This window comes from Ylistrum balloti, unplaced genomic scaffold (assembly GCF_031769215.1).
Source record: "Ylistrum balloti isolate Yb309-2 unplaced genomic scaffold, AGI_CSIRO_Ybal_v1 Utg370386, whole genome shotgun sequence".
Taxonomy (NCBI): Eukaryota; Metazoa; Mollusca; class Bivalvia; order Pectinida; family Pectinidae; genus Ylistrum; species Ylistrum balloti.
This window is the reverse complement of record NW_026782268.1, coordinates 1,738,612-1,765,584: the sequence shown is the minus strand read 5'-3', so window position 1 is coordinate 1,765,584 and position 26,973 is coordinate 1,738,612. Positions and strand designations below refer to the sequence as shown.

The 26,973-nt window shown below is 32.3% G+C and overlaps 1 protein-coding gene across 2 annotated transcripts; it reads right to left on the bottom strand.

Moving 5' to 3' along the window:
* Positions 1 to 107: 107 nt before the first annotated feature.
* LOC132554140 (peroxisome proliferator-activated receptor alpha-like) lies at positions 108 to 21,938 on the bottom strand. 2 transcript variants are annotated; one of them, XM_060218440.1, is made up of 7 exons: positions 21,876 to 21,938; positions 11,640 to 12,167; positions 10,061 to 10,208; positions 8,804 to 9,126; positions 7,790 to 8,018; positions 7,054 to 7,278; positions 108 to 5,289 (listed from the first exon to the last, which is right to left on the bottom strand). In XM_060218440.1, the coding sequence occupies exons 1-7, from the start codon at positions 21,930 to 21,932 to the stop codon at positions 5,048 to 5,050; spliced, it is 1,752 nt and encodes a 583-aa protein (XP_060074423.1). In that variant the 5' UTR covers positions 21,933 to 21,938; the 3' UTR covers positions 108 to 5,047. The 2 variants fall into 2 exon arrangements, with proteins under 2 accessions (XP_060074423.1, XP_060074424.1); XM_060218441.1 differs by lacking the exon at positions 21,876 to 21,938 and adding an exon at positions 16,376 to 16,455.
* Positions 21,939 to 26,973: the final 5,035 nt, after the last annotated feature.

The following is a 26,973-nucleotide window of genomic DNA, read 5'->3' as shown; positions in this document are numbered from 1 at the left end:
AATGAATAATATGACAGCTGATGAAATGCATATCAAAAGTGTAACAAATAAATAATCAATATTCATTTTTATTTTATCACATAAAAGACATGAATATTTTTGGTCGCAACAAATACATATATTTTTTTTATTGTTAGTACAATAAAAATTGTTTAGATACAATTGTTAACACTGTAACGTACACATTTTAGGTGTAAACGTACTTCAGCATTTTTTACTTTAAAAGCTCTGCGCTGATTGCAATTTTTCAGTTTTTTTATATGGCTTTTATAATGGATGTGGAAATTTAAGACATTACGCTTATTGTATCATTATTTAGTTGATAATGCAACTAAATTTGATTGCTCCAAATTAAGTATGTTAAGAGAAAGGAAGGCTGTTAGCCAAATAAACATATCATTCTTTTCAAGCAGAACATATATCTCTGATTTATTTACCAATATATTCAGGAAAAGATAGCTGCTTTTTTGGCATAGACCAGACAAAAAATGAATTTATGCTTGTTTCAAAATGAAAAAAAAATATAAAAAATAACATGTAATGTCGTAAACTCAAGTAGTAGAATGTAGTCTGGAATCGGTACTAACAAAACTTATATGCCCATTTCCTGAAAAAAGTCAATGCATTTTATCTACAATGAGAGATATTGAATAAACAACAAGCATTTGGAACTATTTGATTACAGTAGCAACACCTTGATCCTTACCCCCAGACTTGGACAAGGCTTGACATACGTCTAATGTGCGAACCATAACACAGAACAAAATCATATTCAATCAAGGAGCAGAGACACGACATTTGGATAGCACTAGGCACTTTGGAAGTATACTTAATATGATGTAAATGTCACATTCATTGATACTGTAACAGAATGGAAGAAACGAAGGTTGGGCCTGGAAATGACAAAAATAAAGACAATGAAATTGAGCATGACTATTGTTAAGAAATATCGAACAGTAATAAGTAGGTAGCATAACTTCAGTGATGGTTAAAGTGTGTATTCTCTGATTAATATCAAAATATGCAATTTTTGTTAAGTTCAATATTTATATAAAAACAGACATGTAAACGATGCAGTCATAGGTTGATCAAGCGTAATAAAAAGCATAGATATGAGCTGTAGTATCACACTCCTGAGACATAATGTCTATATCAATTTTTATGTGAATGTGAAATTTATTTAAATACAACAAAATTGTATTACAATAACAGACATCGGTTTCTATCATAATTGATAATGAAAGGCATTAGTCTTGAGTTTATTTCTTAAATACATTAACTCAAAATATCCATAGGAAAGTATTAGCTCGGAGGAAAATATTCCTGGAATTTTGCCTTAAGTCTGATGATATATTCTATTGACATACTTCAACAGAACTTCCTTGAAATAAGCACTTTTCCTAAAACTTGCGCCTGACATTAAATACATGGGCTTTCTGTACAAGCAATTCTTACATATTTCCCTTATTTCACATCCCCCTCTCATCTATTCACATGATTATGATACAGTATTCATATCACAACAACCAACTCAAAAAGTAATGAAATGGCAGGAAGATTTATGCTGTTTTGATAAAACACTCAAAACACTTGTCAGTGTTGACTGATCTGAATGTTTGTTGTATGTATGAAGCATTTCCCTCAGTGAGTATTCCATTTTGATGTACGTAATTCTATAATGAAATTGCCATAATTCTTTTGTGATAGCACTTCTAAAGCTGACTCTGTATACCTTCAGTTAACTGATGCGCTCACATTTTTGCACAGAACTGCACTTCTCATAAAGCACTCTTGCCACATGGTATACACAAAATACTATAATAAATATGTAGGCTAGAAATGATGCTGTGAACCCTGTTGATAATTCATATTTTGTTTAAATTAATAGATGATTACCGTTTCACAGAGACTGTAGGATTAAAATGCTATGTAACAGTATTAATCTTATGCTGAAGATTTTTAACTAGCTCACTTGTTGTACCTTCAAGTTAAAATGATAATTAAACACTTATTTCAACTCTGATATTCATTTTTTACAAAAAGAGTGTACACATGAGATGCAATTCAAGCTGTCACACTATCCTTATGATGTCCATTGTTCATGTATGTGCCATATGAACATTTTTAACACCAGGCCCAAGTTGCTCAAAAGTAAAAAGTTCAACAGTGGTTAGTGGAAAATTCAAATTTCTGACACTGAACAAATAGGAATGTTAAGGAAAAATCAACACTCAAAACATACCAGTCTGACTACAGCTGTGATATGGAAAAAAAGAATGTTTCCCAATTTCATTCAATTAATTTTTGAAACCACTGGTTATTTCTTACCAGCCTTTCACATAGACTCTCCTCATGGTTGAGAATAGACAAGTGTTCCATTTCATATCTAATACTGGTTTTCCTACTTCAAAGTCACCAGGCCTGGAAAACATTCTGTAGCAAACATCTGCTCTTGGGAAGCATTTAGGCATACAACAACCATAATAACCATGGTTGAGCTGTTTAATTGTTGCAGTGGAGTGAGACTATAAATACTTATACTGAGTTTAAGATGATTTTAACTACATTTGTGTTCCATTTTTTTGTAACTTTAATTTACCATTATCTAGAATTTTCCCTAAAGATGATACTAGTTTGTGTAGCAAGTAAACATGGAGACAAAGAGTAGGGGTCCACAAAGATTTGATCTCAATCCTTAGATCAGAAAAAATCAGATATAGACCTTGCTGGTATGACACTCTGGTGTGAATATGAACTGAATCTGTTTACAGGTCCATATCTGTTACACAAGGTTTTACGTTATCAACAATGCATACATGGATCAAAAACACAGAATAACTCAAAAAATGATTCCAATATATTGGAGACTAGATCATCATATTTTTTTTACCATTTTGAGAGTAACAGAGAAGTTCCCCAAACTATACAGTACCCAGGCCGTCAAACACAGTGCACAATTAAGTACTCCAACAGAAACAAGGCAGGTCTTTGAAACCCAAATATACATCTTGAATTTTTTTTTTTTTGAAAACTTAAGCCAGAAAATGTCAGCCATCTTTGATATCATCATAAAAATAAATGATTTGATGATCTCAAGCGGCCAGCCATTACCAATGTACAGTTTCGTTAGTGTTGCCTAAGTAGTTTTTTCTGAAAACATCTAAAAACAATCATGAGAATAATGATAAGATGTAATAAGAAGAATCAAAGTGAAAACAATAACATGGCTAGTTAACTTGAATTTCGTTGCTGTAGCTTTACAAGAATATACAGCTTCCTAACACTAGATCATACATCCCTGTTTGGAGAACTTACATCTTACAAAAGAAATTATATTTTTCTGAGCCAGTAATCACATTGGAATGTCAACATAAAAGTTCTATCAGAAAATTTGAGAACTTTCATGATGATAAATGCATTTAAAAAATTCAGCAAATGTTTAAATGAAATGTTACATATTTTCACAAAATGATGCACTGTTCATATACTTTGCATATTGACACAGATAATTTGTATGTAATTGAATGTGATATACTTATCCATTCCTCGTACTGATATCACATAAACACATCAAACATCTGAAGCTATTACACCCAATTAGCAATGCTAGTCTCTGGTATATCTTTTTATGTTCTGCTTTCAGTTTACAATAAATTATGACTATCGAGGTGCAGATCCACCTTATAGCAATATGCCATTCTAACACTGTATAGCCTCTATAATCAGACTGTCCCATCAACACTATCTTAACCCAATAGCACAAAAACCATAACTCTCATTTAGGGTGTAGGTTCAACAGTTTCCACAGCATCTAAAACTCTGTTCATCAACCCAGTATACTATCTTAAGTACAAAAACACAGAAAAGGACCTATAAGTTGAAAAGTACTGCAGGTTTTCAGATACAAAAGGGAATAATTCAGATACAAGTGATCTATCAGTTAAAATTAAATCAAATATGATGCATTATGATGTTATTGGTATTTTATATATTGGTCAACTTCAAATACAGTTAAATGATAGTTCTGGTAGTCAGATTTATCATTAGTTTTACTTATTATGTATTATAACTGACTAAATAATTCCTGATGAGTTCATCTATCTATGAACTTATCTCTTGTCAAGGTTGAAAAAGTATCATTTCACATATCCCTGGTTTCATAAAGAGGAGTTGCCCTTAATGAGATATATATGAAATTGGTCTACACTTACATACCCTAAATATACTTAATTTGGCTCAACTGAATTTTAACATATCATTACTTTTTGGCAAATAAGTACAACGATCACAAGATTTGCTAAAAACAAAAAAAAACCATAAAGACAATGTGACAGCACAGTTTTATGTTTAAGCACGAAAAATTCAGAAAAAAAGCAGTAAATGAAAGTTAACCGTTAAACATATATATGTTTAGAGTATGTCTATTTGTCTCTTTATATTCATTATGTGTCTTATATAAAATGAAGCCAAGCTTTATCTAAAGGTAAATTCATACTTGGCTTTTTTGCCTTAGCACCTATATGACTGTATTTAAAATTATATTAATATTACAACAATACATTGACTATTGATTAGTGTCCACCTTGTAGGTGAGTTGTTGTAAAGTTTAAACAGGATTTGTATATAACAGGTAAATACTTGGTGGCCATTTGACCATTTCATGACGATATGAAAAGTATCAACTGAACTTTTTAAAGATGATTTTTTTTATTCAAATCAAAGGAATGGAAATTTGGAGCTCGAAGAAATACTTCCAATGTTTATAACTTTCAGCTTATTGCTTTCTACAGCAAAAGTACATGCCTACGGCATAAACCAAACCAAAATATAACGACATTCAAACATCCTGATTGATAGTTATCCAGATGATGTATACTTGACAACCATGCATGGAAAAAAAATTCCTCAATATATCAATTGAGTGTGAGCTCAAACAGCTGATATTTCAGAACAATACATTTCAATTTGACATCATTTTCGTGTTCATATAATACACTTGCAGCTCAAACATCATATTTCAAATCAATACAAGCTGGACCAACTTGTTTCAAATAGACATCAGTTCCAACAAGAGAGGGTGGTTCTTGATTACAGGCCACTCCAACTTAAGGCTTTGAGAGACTCGAGTGTTAATTTCTGTAAGACATCGTATAGCTGCAAGACGGTCAAAGATCTTCGAGAGGAAATGTTCCTGTGGGCAATGGGTTTTTTCCACCTGGTACTTGAGGCACATTATCATTTTCCACTGGATTGTCTCCACTTTGTCTGGTTCGGCCAAATTGCAACGATCTACAAGTAATCAAATTGAGTACCATAACAAGGCTGGAAAATGTGACCTGCACTTATTATACCAACCTCTGATATCCTATGATTATAAATAGGACTCACTGGTAGAATTTGGAATCTGAGAACACTGATGGGGTGAGAACTGGATGAACCATATACAAATTTATCCTACAACTGGTGCTGGCATTGTCGGAATACACTTGCCACATGTATTTTCCCTGTATTCAGCAGTGAGAAAAACAGCTGTATTTGATCATGTGCGGTAATTTGACAGAATTACTTTCTGAATTTATTTAAAATCATATTTAATAATATAAATAACTGTTGAAATAAGTGATTTTATATGTTGTAACGAATAAGTTTATTTATGAAAATTTATCAAATCACTCGTGTTTGGAACTACATTTCTAAGCAGAGCAGTCATTTTGGTGTACGTTTTGGACAAAATTCAGAGTAACATAAACGACAGGTAAACATAAATTGAACAACAAAACTATTGAAGTTTTTGATTGTCTGATTTTCAATCAAAGTTGTAGGATAAATAGAAAACATGGTCAGTGTCTTAAAATATAAGCTGGCTTAGGACAGAAAGACAAAAGTGGCTCACCTGAGACTCCCCATTTTTGTCTTTCTTCATCTCGCCAAAATACAACTTATATTTTAAGACACTGACCATTTATTGTCTAAATACTAATTGGAAATTGATAGACAATTTACATTCTAGCTATCAGATTAGAGAGACTTAAAATAAGACTGCTGTGCAGATCAGGGCCCGTATTCATGAAACCATTCTCATGCTTAAGCATAATTTTGTGCTCAAGCCTTATATCTTGTTTAAGTTAAAGATTAATAAATAAGGCTTATTTTGCCAAAGATTTCAAAACAATTTTGAAAAGGACTTCAAGTCAAAGTTATATTCAAGGTTTAAATTTGACATTTGTATTATTTCATATGATTTAGGTGAATTATAAAAAAAGTTTGCTTGAACACAAAATCTACACTTGAGCATGAGCATGGTTTCATGAATATGAGCCCACGTGACTTGATATGAATAAGAATATGATCTGGTTTGGAAAATATGTAAATAATATCTTAAAACCTTGACCATATCAATCCAAAACTCAAAAACCTCGCTTGTGTTGGTGTACAGACAATGAATACTCTCACATCACCAGTACACAAATGCTTGTCTTAAGTAATTGATTTAAAATGTTTTTTCATCCAATGGTGGTAATACACAATCATGCACTAAAATGACCTTAAACTAGAATGAAAGGTCCTTGCTGCAGCAGTATTATCACTTTTTGGTAAAAAACAAGCTTAAAAACACCAGAAACAAAACTCTCCATTTTCATCTAAGTTTCAAAACTGTTTTTTTGTGCTGCATAAAAAATACTGAAAAAATACTGAGAAAAGATATACACATGTAGCTCTCCAGAAATTACAAGCATTGAATTTTTTCTTCTCTTTTTTAATGGTATTGTCATAGCTTAGTTAGATTGACTTGAAAGCCAAACTTTGTGATACAATTTACAAATCATGATAGTCATAACCACTTGAAATTTCTGGTCAACAAACCAGTACAGTATGTCTGCAAGGATTAATTGAGTACCTCGGGAAGAGAGATGTCATACCCCTGACATCCTTAGAACGAAGCATCAGGTCACAGCAGTTTAAAGAAACAAAATCAAGATACTTGTTCAAAGTAGTCTCCATCAACAATGTAAACAAATAAACAACAACATTTTACCTACAGATCACACTTACCTGTGTAAGTCAGAATAATACTCCTAATGAGGGAAATTTCCAACACTGACAAATTCAGTTTCTGAACAGAACGCACAAAACTGAACAACGTTGTGATGAACGTTTCGTCCCACAATTTGAAAAGTTCCCGTATGTGATAACAGTTTCCTTTTAAGTTTGTTGTAATTCCTAAGTCTGCATTGATGAACCTATAAAATCCCCAGAACCAGAACTCAAACCTTGAACCTGTTAAAAAAGAAACATATAATATCCTTTTCATTTGAAGATATCAAGATATGATAAACCTGATTGTCATTTCCATGAAGGAGACTTTAAAATAGGAATTCATTTACAAATCATTTTGTTAGGAGAAATTTTATTTTTGGTGAAAATTATCCTAACGCAACGTCTAATATACCAGATTTTTTTTCAATAATGTAGGTAATTTTTGGTAAAACCCTCTAAAATTATGTATGTCTTCTAAAGAATGTTTTTAAAGTTTGAAATTGAATCTTAAAGTTAGGAACTCGGACTCACAGTAACTCATATGTCTTTGACCTAACTTCAATAGATAATGCATATTTACATCTCTCTAAAGGCATATCTTCTACTCAGATGTGCATGAACACACTAGATATTAAAATAATTCATCGACATCATCATTGCCTTTAAAATGAAACAGATTAACAAACACAATCAAAGGCTATTATCCTCTCTCTTTGAACTGGAAGCATTACATAAACGCACAGCTACTCACTTTTCACAAGTGCCGCCTGATCATCCAATGACAACTCTGAGAATCCAGGAATGTTTTTAGCAAATCCGATATACTTTGTGATTCCATTTTCCATGGTGGTAGCAATGTTGCTCATCATTTCCAGTCGATTGTCCAAGTCAATACCTGTAGTGTCGTAGAAAGTACGATGTTCCTCTTTTGATATACCAGACAAATCTCCAAACAACTCCTTTTTTGCCATGAACTCATCCTGTTGGTATACAAATGTTAAATATAAATATGGACTGACTATTGATATTCTTTAAAGACCATACTCAATGTAATTGTCATGTAGTTTTTCCACAGCGTGTATTTAATCAGCATCACCTGTGTATTTAAAACAGCAACATTCCACATACCACTGACCACAATATCCTACCTTATTATCTGGTAAGTTCTCTACACTAAAGCAATTTTCAACTCTGCTGATTTAACAAAACTATAACCAAATTTGTTTTTTTGTTTTTGTTTTTTGTTTTTTTTTTTTGAAAATCAGATGATCAAAGAAAATTTTAGCCAATGTTCCTTATAAAACTCACAGAGCCATTTTTTTTCCATATCCTGCTAACAATCTTAATTTGAATGCTTTATGATGTGTTTCCTCACAGGTGTAATTATATCAATGTAAATCAACCGTAACACTGTCAATATTGTATCAGGGTACACACACAGCATATCTTTAAGCCTATGAAATAAAATAGCAGTATAAGGCAATAAGGATTGTTTTTTCACAAATACTTGAAGCTTATAAATAAACAATATATGGTCTTTATTCTTAATCCTAAATATATTTCATAGTCCTTGCATCTAAATCTCTGAATGGCAGGTAAAACATGTGCCTTTTCTTCCCTCGAACAAGATCAAGGGTCATATTGGTCATGCCAACACCAAAACCTGCAGACTTAAATCTTTGAAAAAAAAACAGTATAAACATATTTGTACGTCTCTTTCATGTTGAAATCACAGCTACACTGAATTGCCACTGCATGGACTTACATGATATTTCTGCGTCTTTTTTATGATATCATTGTCCTCATCGAGCCAAACTTTCCACATAGGACCATACATTTCCTCCTGTGCTTTGTCCATCCTTGTCAGCAGACTTTCTATTTCTTCATCACAGAACATTTCCTCTTTAACTCTCGCAGGTGACGTTTCACCTGATATATCTTTTGACGAATTAACATTGAAAGGAAGAGGAGAAAGCCTTGGTGAGGGGCCAGGTGGAATCTCTCTGCCTAGTTCCTGCTTCTGAAGTTGTTTAATCTCACGGATATCGTTGGTTCGCTTCTCATGTGTATATCTGCCTGTTTTGATTGCTGCAAAATGTTAATAATTTTTTTCTGAAAAGTTTTATTCAATTTTGTTTCAATGCAGATATTTAAAGTTCTGATGCAATCAATAAAATTTAAAGATTTTCAAGTATTTTATCAAAACATAACTCAATAGTAAGCCTAGAAGGGCCTGAAAGCATTTACAACAAGAGTGCTAAGTTACAAAGACTTGCCTCACATTGTTTATTGATAAACCTCAAACTAGCATTAGGAGATGGTTTCATCAGCTGAAACCTGTTTCCAAATACACTTTCAACACTGACACCAAAAGCTTGATTTCAGACTTAATTAGATTTGACACAAAACAACTTTAATGGGCATAAAATTTTAACAAAGGGCAATAACTCTGTAATTAAAGTGTTGCAGACCCTGAATTTTGAATAGAGCACATACTCTTAGTATGAGCAATGTATATACCAAACTCCATGATCCTAGTTTTAATGCAAGCAAAGCTATGCTCATGACACAAACATTTCAACAAAGGGCAAAATAACTCAGTGCTGAAGGGTCATGGACCCTGACTTTGCTACACTATACCTTGCTTTGCATGCCTGATGTATACATCATCTTTCAATATCCTAGTTCAAATGGAGGAAAAGTTATGACATCCCTGAATTTAGTACACTGCACATCACCTTAGTATGACTGATGTATACCTAAGTTTCACGATCCTTGCCTAACTGTGGGCAAAGTTATGCTCCAGACACAAAAGGATGGACAAATAGACAGATAGACAAGGCGGTGAATATTTACTCCCTGGAAATTTTTGGGGAGCATAAATACATATACATTTGCACAACAATTGAGAATATTTTTATGTTATAACATTTGTGGTTTCAGGTCTCATACAATGCAACGACCTCTAGAAATATGTATAAAGCACCACTACAATAATGTTAGAAATCTGGTTTCCTTTTACCTTCTTTTGACATTCCTACTGCAAGGCACTTCTTGTAACGGCACTTTGGACAGCTGTTCCGTCTTCCTGGCTCTATGACACATTCCTTTCCCACCGGTCCCTGACATCTGTAATCTATTTTCCTCTTAAGACTTCTACGGAAAAATCCCTGAAATTTTCAAATATACAAATCAAGCACAAATGTGAATTTTGGGAAAATTTACTAAAAATTTCACGAAAAATAATCTTAAAAAGACAAACAATAATAATATGTGATGGGTATATTTGCTAAGCTGATTATTGTTCATACACTTTCAGTATGCATTGTATTGAATATCAATTTGATTTGAGTCTGGAGGAATCTTGAAGCCCTTCCCTCCCCCAACCGTTTAATCTTCATTTCATTTTTTAAAAGTTGGATCTTTATTCTTTCTTTCCTCTTATTTCTTCGGAGTTATTTACTCTTGATTATATGAAATTAGATAATCATCTTTAACTATCAAATCAAGGATAGATGCCAGTCAGCCAACTACTCAGCACCATGGGGAATCTACAAATGAAATTCGAGACAGAACCGTCTCGTACTTCTCAAGAAATAGTGGTAACAAACTTTCAAGGTCAAAATCCAAGATGGCTGCCTGTCAATCATCATTTTTCTCTAATCAGACTGAAAATTGAATGGGAACAACTAGAAACTAAGAGAAACCTACTTGTAATTTAAGACTAGATCTGTCCTGTACTTCTCTAGAAATAGAGAAAATACTTCAATAAACATTCTAATGAGTTTTGAGAAAAATCCTGTTGGTATTTCAAAAGAAATAGTGATAACAAGTATCATTTATAAATGGACGGACCGCAGATGAAGGGCAATCTTAATTACCCACCATTTGCATAAAGCATGCACTGAAGGTTTTTGTGAGAAATCCAAGACATATCAGATCAATGTCCCATTCTTGTACACTACATACATGTCTGTAGAAGAATGTCACCAATTTAATCGACTGTATGTGGATACACATTTATAAACAATTAGTTTTAAAACTCATCAATGTATTCAGTTTTATTACCAAACATACAATCTTTATTTCATTCTAATGCCGTAACATTGAGATATAAAACACCGCAGTGTGTCATGATTGGTTTGATGACATTATGTATCTATTTCAGATGGATGACTTAGAACACAATTCTCACAAATTATGGTTAACTGTTATATCTCAGTTGTTTTGACACATTGTAAGCTATCCAATTACAGTCTAACACTATCAATCTATATAGTGGGGTTTTACTCTCAGCCTTTCAGCAAGGGAGCCCTTGTCCCCACTTATGGTAGATGAATCAGCACAAGATTAATCGGGCCAGCATCGTCGAGACCCCTGATGATCCGGAGTGAATTGATCATCACCCATTTTCCTGACAAGGTTATGCGACACAAGTCATTAGAATCCACTGTTTTCAAGGTTCTTAATAGGGATTTATCAGAGTTAACTGACACCCAAACCAATTCTTTACCCAGAAACAAAATAAAATTGTTTTGATGCTTATGGAAAGTACTGTATCAAGCTACTATTCCATCTCATGTAGTATTATGTTCACTCACCTTACAAGCTTCACATGTATTGACGCCATAATGAAATCCTGATGCTTTCTCCCCGCACACACGACATGGAGGCAACATTGGTGTGGAGGCTTTTGATGTTAATGGTTGACTGACCGAGTCTGGACTTGACTGTTCCTCTCCGTTGTCAAAGTTGACCTGTTTCTCATAGTTTGGGGAGGGAAGGCTACTGTATTCCTTAAGGCTTGGTGGTGTAAGCACTGTGGTGTGGGGACTTGGCTGGCTACTTGTATCACTGTAAGGTGGACTGACATGACTTCTGCTGAATTCGTCATAACAATAGGGTGAGGTACTGCTTGTACACATTGATATCACATCCGTATTTGTTTCCGGACAAATGCTTTCCGTTTTAATTATTTCTTTTTCATAATGAGGTTTGTTTGTCAAATCACTATGATGTATATCAGTCATCCCTGAAGTTGGATCAATACAGTTCATACCCGACATTTCAATTTTAGAAGCTAACAGATAACTGTCAGTATTGTGGTCACCTTTCTTGTCTATACATTTCTGCGAAAAGAAGACAATCATTAAACATTTATCATCAGTTGAATAACATATTAAATAATATAAATCTAACAGTTTTCCTTGTGTCAAATACACACATAAAAAAAAAAATTCCTTTTGTAATCATTTGCCGATAACTTCTAAAATTTTACCTTTTTGATATTAGAATTTCTGGATTTTGGCGAAAACATTTTAAAGAATCACTCAGTAACTGAACCAAAAGGACCTAAGGGACTCATACAGCTCCCCTCACCAGTTTTGCAGCTTGGTAAAAGAAGACTTACTATGTTGTTTAATTCAATTTTGACAAATCTGAAAGCTCTTTACCATAGCATGCTGTCAGCAGAATAATGTGATTCTTGGCCTTTGTTTATAGAAATAATTTCAGCCCATTTGACCTTAAAAGGGGGTCAAGATCATTCCATGTGTATACACCTGAAAGCATGTCATCCCTGCATACTTCTGGCAAAATTTTCTTAAATATTACTGAGAAGTATCCATGAAAAAATAATATAAAATGTGATCAGTAATATCTGGTACAATTAATCTAAAATAATGGACATATCTTTTCTTATGTCTGTCTAGAGATATAAGAAAATCAATAAAGTATCCCATTAAATCTTACTTAGGTATAACATATTGAAATCAATGATATTTGAGGGATCAAACTGTGACATCCAAAGCAAAATTGGCAGGAATGAAGATTTCATCACACACATACTTTTATAACAACCAGCGTAAGATTACACTTATCATATTGAAAAATATACTCGTTTGCAAATAATTAAAAGACCTAAGTCTTCAGAGAATTAAAATCAACTCAAAGTTTACTATCTTAAAACAGCTGAACGATGCTAATCTCCCTGGTCAGTCCATTGTCCTTGGACTATTTTAAAACTTTAATTCCAGGGGGACTACAGTTATTGAGCGAAACATATTATACATAGTATATCTTATACTGTGTTGAAAAGAACATGCCATTTATAGTAACTGTAACCTTGATATCAATTTACATGTTTTACTTGAACAACAATCCAAAATAATAACTGGTCATTTTTGAAAGAAATGAGAAAAAGTTTGAGTTAGATTGATCCAAGGAAACTCCAACAAAAACAATTCTTTTGTTTATTGTAAGTGACATTTACCTTTGATCTTTCACAAAACCCAACCCCATGGAATGCAAGTCAGGTCAGTAGGATGCTCTGTGTGAAGTTAATTCAGCCTTAATGAACTTGACTAGACTTGACAGGGAAAAGATTAATCTTACAGTGACCTTAACTTTTGATTTTTTCTTTACCTGAAAAGCCATTCAAAGCAAGCACTTCCCTTCAGGAAGCAGTTTGTCAAGTTTGATTTTCATCAATCAACATCAAACTCAAAGATCCTAATGATCAAGTTGACTTCTTTTAGTTAATAGTAAATTTAAACTTGATAATCAAGTTCATTTCTTTTAGTTAATAGTGAATTTAAACTTGATAATCAAGTTCATTTCTTTCAGTTAATAGTGAATTTAAACTTGATAATCAAGTTCACTTCTTTTAGTTAATAGTGAATTTAAACTTGATAATCAAGTTCATTTCTTTTAGTTAATAGTGAATTTAAACTTGATAATCAAGTTCATTTCTTTTAGTTAATAGTGAATTTAAACTTGATAATCAAGTTCATTTCTTTTAGTTAATAGTAAATTTAAACTTGATAATCAAGTTCATTTCTTTTAGTTAATAGTAAATTTAAACTTGATAATCAAGTTCATTTCTTTTAGTTAATAGTGAATTTAAACTTGATAATCAAGTTCATTTCTTTTAGTTAATAGTGAATTTAAACTTGATAATCAAGTTCATTTCTTTTAGTTAATAGTGAATTTAAACTTGATAATCAAGTTCATTTCTTTCAGTTAATAGTGAATTTAAACTTGAAAATCAAGTTCACTTCTTTTAGTTAATAGTGAATTTAAACTTGATAATCAAGTTCATTTCTTTCAGTTAATAGTGAATTTAAACTTGATAATCAAGTTCATTTCTTTCAGTTAATAGTGAATTTAAACTTGATAATCAAGTTCACTTCTTTTAGTTAATAGTGAATTTAAACTTGATAATCAAGTTCACTTCTTTTAGTTAATAGTGAATTTAAACTTGATAATCAAGTTCATTTCTTTTAGTTAATAGTGAATTTAAACTTGATAATCAAGTTCACTTCTTTTAGTTAATAGTGAATTTAAACTTGATAATCAAGTTCACTTCTTTTAGTTAATAGTGAATTTAAACTTGATAATCAAGTTCATTTCTTTTAGTTAATAGTAAATTTAAACTTGATAATCAAGTTCATTTCTTTTAGTTAATAGTGAATTTAAACTTGATAATCAAGTTCATTTCTTTTAGTTAATAGTAAATTTAAACTTGATAATCAAGTTCATTTCTTTTAGTTAATAGTAAATTTAAACTTGATAATCAAGTTCATTTCTTTTAGTTAATAGTGAATTTAAACTTGATAATCAAGTTCATTTCTTTTAGTTAATAGTGAATTTAAACTTGATAATCAAGTTCATTTCTTTTAGTTAATAGTGAATTTAAACTTGATAATCAAGTTCATTTCTTTCAGTTAATAGTGAATTTAAACTTGAAAATCAAGTTCACTTCTTTTAGTTAATAGTGAATTTAAACTTGATAATCAAGTTCATTTCTTTCAGTTAATAGTGAATTTAAACTTGATAATCAAGTTCATTTCTTTCAGTTAATAGTGAATTTAAACTTGATAATCAAGTTCACTTCTTTTAGTTAATAGTGAATTTAAACTTGATAATCTAGTTCACTTCTTTTAGTTAATAGTGAATTAAAAGTGACCTTGATTTTCCAACAGTTTAAGCTACTGACCAAAATAACAAAGAAACATTCTTGATAATAAAGCAGTGTGAGAAGTTTGATTCTTGAACATATATACTTCACCTTGCACTGTATCTTTTTTTAAAGTGGTGATGCAGATGATCAGATGGATAGCAGCGTTTATATCATTATATCCCCTTCTGGTCTTTGATCAGGACTTGACATTTATCTATTAATATGTATACATTTATGATTTTCTAAAAGGCAACTGTCTATCATAAGAAGATTTTCTAGCAACAAAAAATAACCACTCCATTGATACAATGTTTATTTGTTTCATTGGGTACATGAACTGTTAGATGGAAAATCTACATCTACATTGTACTTGTAATGACAATTCAAAACAAATTTGCTTATAATCTTATTCAAATATCTGATTTTGTCAAAAAAAAAATTCGCTAAATATCAAAACTTTTATTCTAAAAAACACGTGAAAAAAATAGATCGAAGATCTTTATAATAATTTCATTAATATGCACTTATATTTACATTATATACACGTATAATGTATCAAAATGTTAGCAAACTTGGTTCACATAGTGTTAATTACATGTAATTGGGAAATGAACGCTTCTATTGGTACGCTAGGATTGCATAATTTTTTAAAAGTCTAGTATATATGACCATGGTTTTGATTGGTGTACTGTTAAAAAGTAAGTAATCTTTTCCAATTATCCACTAGTGACAAAAACATGGACCCGTCAGATGTATAGGGTTCTAATAAACAATTGTGACTTGTAATGACCAACTTTGAAAATAAGCTTATAATCACTTATTACAAAAGAATACAGCACGCGTTTTCATTTGATATACACTACACAATATGTAGAAGTCTAGATCCATGACCAGGAAGCCTTATTCCAGCATGGCGACTATACCCTGTAACTACAGGCTTTGTTTTACTACCCTTGATTTCTACAGATCTTTATCTTTATGTGTCCTAATTTATTAAATGAAACGTGCAATAATACTGATTATTCCAACAGATGTTCATTTAGCATGCTTATCCAAAATGGAAAAAAAATACGACCCTACGTTTTTTTTATCTTTGACCTGTATACTAAGATGTTCCGATTTCAATTAAGTGTAGAATATCTGATCACACATAGCCTAAAGTCAAACCTGTTTCTCGGAGACTGACAATGTTTGGGTACAATCGGTGAGTAAATGGGTCACCGTGACGGTACTATCTGCTGAACGTCAGATTCGACATATGAACTTTCTGAAATTGGAGTCGTGGTGTCAACAGTTCACCAACGGGATATACCTATTTATGAACATACCATATTGATAACATATACTAACAAAATAATTCAAATATTAAATATTTACCTGTTAAAACGCGTAAATACGACTGAAAACAACTTGATTCGCTAAGATCTGTAAGGTGCAGCTTTACTCTCAACGACCTACTTTGCTTGACAAGTGTAAACATATTACTTGTTCGCGGAGGAGAGGTACGTTCAAGGGAGGTAATAATTTAATTGCGATGCATCGAAATATTTCAATATATTGTATTTTCTTTGAAATTGCGTAAATAATATTCGTTATTTGTTGTGATTTGGCACTTTAATTCACGACTGAGACATATAGGCTATGACAAATCGAATTATCTCACAACTTGAGCGATTAAAAATTTTAGCAACTTTCATTCACCCTATCGAAAGCCATTGGTTAAAGGTCTTCATATGTAGTATGACACTTTTGAAATTAATCCACATTATTTAAGAACAGGCAAATAGTAAATTAAGGATGTAAAAGCTCGATTGTAACTCGTATGTTCCCACACATGTTTCTGTCATTTCGAAAGCTATTAATGACAAGGACGTTTACTTTGCTTTGAGATATCTGTCCGTTGTACCGACAAGAAGCTATCTCCGGTCCTCCTTGATAAAAAATCCAACGAAATCCTATAGTGACGATTATGACACTTCTCTGATAAACTGTGAATTGTGATTTTCTCGTCGGCTGTCTGCATCTGTCACGGAAATTGCAATGTTCCGAGTATTAACCTTGAACATTAAACCCGCTGTGACAAGTAAACACGGTAGACTGGGAAAAACAGAAATATGATTAACTATAAATAGAAAATCCATTAAATACACATAGAAATAATTACGCAAATTTAAGAGAAAAAAACCTTCGATAATATCAGCTTCACAATAAATAAAATGCGAACATTGGGAATTTTTCTCATTTTTCAATCGGTAAGTCAGTACATGTTGTTTGTCAAGTATCTTGCCAACTAAACGAATGTATTGTCAATTTAAAACTCAATGTAATATTTCTCACAAGTAATCCTTTTCATGCGCCAGCCTTGGTTTTTTATTAGCACTTAACCACAGCAGACTATCGAAACCATCACAACATGCAATTGCAATGATCTATAAGTTTGAAATAAGTCAATTGTCGCCTCACTTTTTTGAGCGGGGTTGGGGGGTGGGGGGGGGAGGGGGGCATATCTTCTGTGGTATCCCCGTATCACTGATACAACTTTATTAGAATCCCTGTATCACTGATACAACTTTATTAGAATCTCCGTATCACTGAAACAACTTCATTAGAATCCCCGTATCACTGATACAGCTTCATTAGAATCCCCGTATCACTGATACAACTTCATTAGAATCTCCGTATCACTGATACAACATCATTAGAATCCCCGTATCACTGATACAACTTCTGTGGAATCCCCGTATCACTGATACAACTTCATTAGAATCCCCGTATCACTGATACAACTTCATTAGAATCCCCGTATCACTGATACAACTTTATTAGAATCCCCGTATCACTGATACAACTTCATTAGAATCCCCGTATCACTGATACAACTTTATTAGAATCCCCGTATCACTGATATAACTTCATTAGAATCCCCGTATCACTGTTACAACTTCATTAGAATCCACGTATCACTGTGTGTATAACCCATTTCTAAAGATTTGGAAACCGTTTGTTACGAAATAATATTTGTATGCAGCTGGCTAGGGTTACACTCCTGACTGATAGAAACTTGGACTGATACCTAGAATCATTAGATATGAAATGGGCTTTATCAAACAGTTGTCTAGGACTGCTTGTCTGATAATATCACACATCTGTCTTAAAGACTGATTATCTGGTAATATCATACAACTGTCTGGTAATACACAATTGTCTGATAATATCATACAGATGTCCTATAGACCGCCTCTCTGATAATATCACACAGATGTCTTATATACTGCTTGTCTGATAATACACTCAGCTTTCTTATAGACTGCTTGTCTGATAATATCACATAACTTTCTTATAGACTACTTGTCTGATAATATCATGCAATTGTCTGATAATATCACATAACTTTCTTATAGACTGCTTGTCTGATAATATCACATAACTTTCTTATAGACTACTTGTCTGATAATATCATGCAATTGTCTGATAATATCACATAACTTTCTTATAGACTGCTTGTCTGATAATATCACATAACTTTCTTATAGACTACTTGTCTGATAATATCATGCAATTGTCTGATAATATCACACAACTTTCTTATCGACTGCTTGTCTGATGATATCATGCAATTGTCTGATAATATCACACAACTTTCTTATAGACTGCTTGTCTGATAATATCATGCAATTGTCTGATAATATGACACAACTTTCTTATCGACTGCTTGTCTGATGATATCATGCAATTGTCTGATAATATCACACAACTTTCTTATAGACTGCTTGTCTGATAATATCATGCAATTGTCTGATAATATCACACAGCTTTCTTATAGACTGCTTGTCTGATAATATCATGCAATTGTCTGATAATATCACATAACTTTCTTATAGACTGCTTGTCTGATAATATCACATAACGTTCTTATAGACTGCTTGTCTGATAATATCATGCAATTGTCTGATAATATCACACAACTTTCTTATAGACTGCTTGTCTGATAATATCATGCAATTGTCTGATAATATCACACAGCTTTCTTATAGACTGCTTGTCTGATTATTTTCAATGAAAGATCCTATTAGAATACGTAACATACAAAATACATCATTTGGACTTTGGAAAGTTTAATCGCATCCTGCCAATGATTTGTAACGAAATGCTTTTTTCTTGGTTTTGTTTACTCAAGTTTCATTGGTGCTATTCATATGTATTTAGTCATTGTAGCGAAGTAACTTTCAAACTCAGTCGCCAATGATTAAAAAATGACTCTTCTTTGAATTGTGTTAAATTGTTGCCACAGACACTCCAAATCACTTCGGTTTAAAGAAAATCAACTCAGTTATACATACAGACATATACATGACGTCAAAAACAGGATTAAGAAAAAGCACATTATATTTGAGTTTTAACCTGTTTCCTCGAACTCTGACACAAGGAGCAGTTGTTATGATGAGCATCACAAACATTGAATCAGTTAAGCACATTTTGTCTGTGAATTACAAGTCTTTATTAATTTCTATGCAATATAAAATGAAAATACTAGGGCAGTAGAAGGGTCTATATTTAGACACTACTTAAAAACTTAGAATGTTCAAGTCATTGCAGTTGAACACCAGCTTGAAAAGAATTTGTGTACTTTTCTCTGTACAATTGTTTAAAAAACAATGAAACTACATATCAAAGGTAGGTCAAATATAAACAAATGAAAGATTTTCAAAAGACTTTTGAATTAGCCCAGGGAGAATATAATAATATGGTGTTTCGAAAGGGTAAGCGTCATTTGCTTCATCGACGACATCCGCTATGTAAATCGAATTCAATACAAGCAAGAAAAACCAGGTTTCAAATAAAGGAAACAACAGAGGCGAGAACAAGCATCTAAAACGCCATAACATCTTAACGTATCAGAAAATAAAACATTTACCAATGAGATCATGATGAACTTGTCTAATAGTTTCATCAATCTGATTCTCTTGAAACTCCATGTTTTTCTTCCAGTTGTTGATATCTTTCACAAAAATCGTGATACTGAGAACAAGTCCTTTAATATTGAATCAATGCCATGATGTAAAGCTCATAAATTGGAGAAGCAGAACTGTTCCATAAATAGGTAAAATATGGCGTCCCTGTTGATTTCTTTCTATGATAACATCGAGGGTTAGAAGTGTCCTGTCCTTTACTTCCAGTTCTGGTAGGTATATACGATGGACATAGATGTAGTCAATACATTTCTTGGTAAAAGAAAGTGAAATTGGAGGATTTTGCAAGGTCTTGTGGTCAGTTTTAATAAGATCTTCGATAAATTCAGTTTCATATATAAAAAAAAAACAAGTCAGTCAATAAATGGACATAGTTTGTTCCCATAGGTAATCCTGTAATAGTATGTCGGAAAGTGTTACGGTCAATCATTGTTAAACAAACTATGCATATAAGTATATGGTTTGCAATGATGTAACATATGGATGACACTAGCATCGTATGGTTTGCATTGCATATGTGATTTACAGTTTTAAGACTTTCACATTTTGACGAGCATTTGGCAAATTTTTTGACAAGTATGATAAATTGATTGAAGAAACGAATTTGATATCCTTTTATATTGCATTGTCTATCCCATCAGTTTTGGTAGATATTGCGTCGCATCACGTCGTCTCGACCCTATATGTATGGTTTTCATTTTGACATTATGATTTTATCTGCGAGTTTGTGACGTCATATCATTACTAAATTTTGACGTCACAAAACGTGATATCATACAGCGGGAAATTCGACATTTTGACTGACATCGTTCCAGATGAGTACATGGTAATACGCAAACAGATCACGCGGGTACATTAACTGAATAACAAAACTATCATATGCTGAAGAATTTATATATCTAGTGGTAAGTAATGCTAACTTAAAGTATTATATGACACACTTAAGTTACAACACAATGTATACCTAATGTATCAATTTCTATCCTAGTTATAACACAATCCCTCACGGTCATTCACCCCTTGGCGATAAGACCGCAAATATGTCATAGATAGGAGAAGCAGATATGTGAAGGTCTATATGACACTGTGCCTCAGTGTAGAATACAAACAAAGGATAGTGGATTAAGGGGAAATAAAAGTATTAGCACAGACATCAGATGAAACAAAGATACTTCAATAAAGGTAGTATATATATTAAAAACTTAACAGTGACCGAAATGTTTCTGTCCACAATAAAAACAACAGTAACCTGTCAATATAATCGTGATCCAAACTCAAATTCGACAGAACTGATTTTATAAATCCTGCAGGGTTTTAACCTCAATACTATTTATAAGTTTAGGTCTTGTAACAGTTGTTTATCCGATTTCAACCTTTGTGTGTTTTAATGTAGCATTTATACTCCTAAAAGGTTCTATTAAAGACATGTTTACGTCCTTAGTGTCATATTTCATCCTATATATCCACGAACAATGATTGATTGAATATCTGTTATTTTATCACGTGTATATCCATCAACAAACTTAGAAATTAAAAAAAGATACATTTCCCTCTGAATCATTAAGAAAAGCGGACTTAAGCAAGTCTGTGATGATATTTGTTATAAACAAAACCATCTACAAGACAAGTATTTTTTCATCAAACGACATGTATGCATACAGATCAATGCATCTAGATAATAACGATGCTGAATAGGTCTGTAATGAAGATATGTATAGTAAAGTTAAGTCGTTGATCGATTTTTTCCCTGAACCTAAGCCCAGGTGACTATCTGCAATATCGATCTTTTAATACAGACGGCGATTTTTTCTAATCGTTTGTTTATAACATTCTCTTGCAGATGCTAACATTTTGTCGCTACACAAATATGAAATAATGAAATTAACTAATTATTGAATATATCTCACCACTGTGGCCAATTCCTCTGTACAGGATAGAAGGTCATCGACCCAATCGCCCGTCATAATTAGTCGTAACAGTTTACACTGCCTTTTGTCCGGAGTTGTCGTCTGCTCAGGCCCTAGTGTTACAGTGATTAGATCTGAAAACAATTTGGTTTGTGGTTGATAGTTCACGTTTAGGGTTGTTTTGTTTTCTTTTAGATATTGTCACGTCCACAAATATAAAACTGAAAATGTTTGTTTTGAATTCCTATACGGCTGTTTCAACTATCCACCATAGCATATACACACAATTTATTATCGAAATGTCTCAGTATGATTAGAATTTATCAAAATATATTATATAATCGTTTTTAATGTCGCTTGATATGTAAATGAACCCCCTTCTCTGGCCCCGGAACTATCTCAGTGTTAAAGTACGTTAATACATGAAAATGACTAACATAACATTTCACTGAGAAGCACCCAGCGCCCCAGAACAGGAATGAAGTCAAACAGGATGTAATGCTTTTCAGTTTGATTGCCCTCATTTGTTTAATGTCATGAGATTTTTTCCTTGTATGCTTGTAAAAGAGGAATTTTAGTTTCGACTCATCAGACAAAATCTTTATGATTGAAATCAATTGAAAATAAATTTGAAGGTTACAAGATAGGACGTCTTTAAAACCGTTTTTTTTATCTTTCACATTCAAGCATACATTAATATCTTACGATTTTCTTCTTTTGATTCAGAAAAGTTTCGAGTCTTCTTATCTTTTTTTCACTTCCTTCTATTTTGGAAAAAGCTGTAACATTATAGAACTGATAATTACTTCACCAAAAAGGTAAGCGTATGAAACGTTCATGAATTAACAAACACGTGTTGACCTATTTGTACTCAACCTGTTAAAGCCCATAATGTGTATTATGTTAAGCTTGGTATGACGAGTACGTTCAACCACTTTGTGTTTTTAAACACTTATAAAATAGTGTGTCACGTGGATATAGTCAACAAATGCAGTTATCTTTTCTCAAGACCCGTCTAACGTTTTGTAGTGTTATGATTCAGTTAAACATTACAGAGAAAAGCAACATGTTCCGAGAATGAATAATAATGCAACACGTCGTAATATGTCGAGCGTAACAAAGCTTCAACTCCCACTGCCAAATTGTCTTCTTGAAATTATTATATACGGAAGGAGAAATACAACGTTTGAATTATTCCAATGTAAACAGTGGTGCAGAAATATCTCGTTAAACAATCTTATTTCTACAACATGATTCGGTGTCAGGAACAGAGCCAACACACCGTGAGATATATTGGCAGTTAGCTAAGTGACAGATAAAATAAGTTAAACAAGTCCTGAATGCATAATTGCGTGGCATTTCCAGAAAGTACTAAGTTTTAATATTACGTTTTAAGTTAAAGCATCTGTGTATAAATGAAGAGATAAAGCACTCCTACCTTACGTAGATCGTCATCTCTACAGGGTGTGTTGCGCCAAGCCTGATACTGTATTTTACACAAGGATTACACAATAACGTAATCGAGAACTTCCGTATTTAACTGAAGCTTAACGAAAACTTCTTTCTGTTGTAAAAGGATATTTTGTTCAATTGTTTTATTATGAATCGACGGTGAATAGGTAGATCGTTGCTCTGGGAAAATCAATTTACATGTGGATACTGGAAATCTTTAAACCTCTAAAAAAAAAAAAAAAACAAAAACAAAAACAATAAAAAAAATTTCAAATTTATAAAAAACATGCATGTAATTGAGTACAGTTAACGTATATATATATTTGTTCAAATACGGACACTGGTCATTTCTAGGTGCCATATTCAGGGACTAAGTACTGATAAGAAATTCCCAAACAGAGAATGTAGGCGATCTCATTTCAAAATGTTGGTTTTGCAAAGTGGAGTTGGGATTGAAGGGGATCTCGTATTTATTGATATAATTCATATGTAGAATCTGTTTTGCATTCCACACGTCAGAGCACATAATGTTAAGAGATTTGTGGATAAATGTTTATTGAAAGATGAGATTTGTTGATGGTGAATCTGATTTCTGGAGTATTATTACAGTAGCGCTCGATGAATTTCAAAATTTATGTATCATCACGTGCGTATTTATAGGACGTGTAAAGTATCAAAATATTAGTTTCTTTTTATATGTATATTTCATAACATATCGCTGGTGACCTCTTTGTAGATATTTGGTATTGTTATATTCTCAGCAGTCGTTAGAAGGTTGATTACCAAAACCGATTTTCTTTAATTTGTCCTTGATACCTTGATAACCAATATATCCATTGAGATATATTTGTAAAGATAAGTAAAATAAATAAATTAATTTTGAGTTATTATTAATTCAATTAAGTAAAATTAAATGTAACAAACGAGGCCGTCAAAATTATCATGGCTTTTTGTCCAAATCGGCTCATGTCTGCAACGTTAATAATAATGTCGTACCTCGTGCTGTCTTTTAATATACAGCTCACGACACATCACATATCACTTCCATAGCAAGCAGAGTATTTATATACACAACCAACACGTTCATCGCTAGAGCAGTAGTAAACCATTCATTTGAATTCATTCACACATAATGACGAATATATATATATATATTGTTTTACACTACCCAGTTTATTACAAATCAGCACTAACATTTTAACACCAATGAATAAGAGAACATATTGAAAAAGTTGATATGCCTGTAGATATGACCAATTAGAGATACAAAGTTTTATAAAGGACAACAAATGTACTTACATATCTCTCGTTCTAGAAATGTTCACAAATAGGCTTTATTGTGTATGTTCTTATCGAAATCGCACTTCACATTTGCCCTACATTATTATCTCAATGTAATTGTATTATGAATAGGTAACTGGCATCGAATTATATTGAAGAAAAAGAAAAAAAATACAATATTAACCTAAGTTGTTCTTCATTATTCAAAGGACATGACGTCTCTGTTAAGTCACGATTAGTCTATTTTTAGATAACCAGTATGAATGTCTGGTATAGCTTGTGTCCAATATCTAAAAATAAATCATTGTCAAGTTGTTGTCGGCGTATGGAGATCTTCACATCAGTGTTAGAAAGCACTACGTTCAACAACCATAATACACATTATGTGTCAAATACAAACAGTGGCAAGCGATGACGTAATTGATTGGAGACTGCGCCGCAAATGGAGTCTTGTATCCATTCAAATAGATTAAAACATTTCAACCTTGAAAACAAGACCTGTCAAAAAGCCTTCATTGTGCTTCGGGATTTCGGAAATCAAAAATTAAAAACAACATACTCAGCTATAATGCTGTCGTTCTATTAGTTATGGACTTCTGTCAATCAATTATGAAAAAAAATATAGTTTATTTTATAAACATGTCATATTCTGTATTATCAGTCCCTAAATAAAGCAATTAACAAATTATTACTATGTTTAGTAGGCTGTTGTGATAAAAAGTCATGTTTTGTATTGAGCCTATGACCTTACTGACACAACTTCTTTAATTTGGAAGGCAACTTTATATGCATGGGTTGCAGATAATATACTCTTGAATGATGTCGAATTTTTAAAAATCATTTAAGATGAATATTTTTTATACTAAATGTTATTCACATAAAGCAAATATTCTACAATAATTACATATATGGTTGTATGACAGTTATAATCATATACGCAAATGTGACCTTTGAACTCTACAATGGATGACGCATACCATTACGTAACTTGCTGGCGTACGTGCTTCAATGACCGCGTTTTAAAATGACACATTATTCATCAACGATGGATCGTAAGGACTTACAAGTGACAAAGTCAGTTATTTAAGTTAAGTGCGGTCGTCTAGACAGTTTAAGACTAAACGGACAATTGAATTTTAAGATTCAATATAAGAGATTCAAAGACATGATCAACTGCTTCCGATACATTAAACACACTATATTATCGTCATACAAGTGGAGATAACTCCTACATAGTTATGTAAATACTTCTCTTTGTACAAATGTGAAATTAAATCAATATTGCTTTGGTAATGAAAAGAAAGACAACATATGATACAATATACGCTTTAGAAAGACGCTGAAAAGTACTTTATACTTTATACTCTGACACCAAGATCAACTCGGAAAGATGAAAAGCGTCAATTGTATGCTTTAGACACAAGACAAGGTAAATACAAATAAAAAAAAAAAAAAAGAGAGTTGTTAAGATATAGCGTGAAGACAAACTTTTAAAAAAATATGCTTTAGATGAATCCAAAAATTAAATCACCTAAAATAACTCATTGTTTTCTATACACGACACAGAAATATTAAGATATCATTCAAAAATCGCTCGTTATGGTAAGACGAAGAAGGATACAAAATGATATATTACGGACATTGCATTAAAGTAGAGAATTCTAAACATAAAACATAGCGCCAACAAAAATATTTTTATTTTGCTATAGCTGTTGAATCGATAAATGTCTATAAAAATCAACATGGTACTTTAAAATTATTAAACACGAGATGATTAACTAAGTTGCGATTTTTTTTATTTTATTAATGCAACTTACAATGTTTTACCATTTTTCAATTTTTTAAAAATCTTTTGTCCGACTTTTGTGAGTAAGGTGCCCTTATTTTCATCATCGTAATTTTGGAAACGTTTAGCAGGTCAGAAACGTCAAACTTACGATTATTCTGAAAGACTTTCCAGGTCCGAATAAGAAACACAATTTTGGAGTTGATTTTGGAAATATTTTCTAGGTCCAAATAAGCATTACAACTTCGTCGTTGATTTTGAAAAATGCTTTCCCGGTCCGAATAAGCAGCATTATCTCATTTTGACTTTGGAAATACTTTCCAGGTCAGAATATGTAACATAATTTAATCTGTTTTGTTAAACATTATACGTACAATCCCGCTGGATAGGAGATTTTATTTTTCTTCAAATGCAGTTTTGTTAAAGGTAACAGAATACTGATATTGCGAGTAGAATAGTCAGTTCGCATATAATATAAACACCACTGTTAGTGATTCCGTAAATAATGTTCTGTTGACCATAAACACTATGACACGCTTTATGGATCAATATGATGATGTGTTCTGACCATAAACCAGT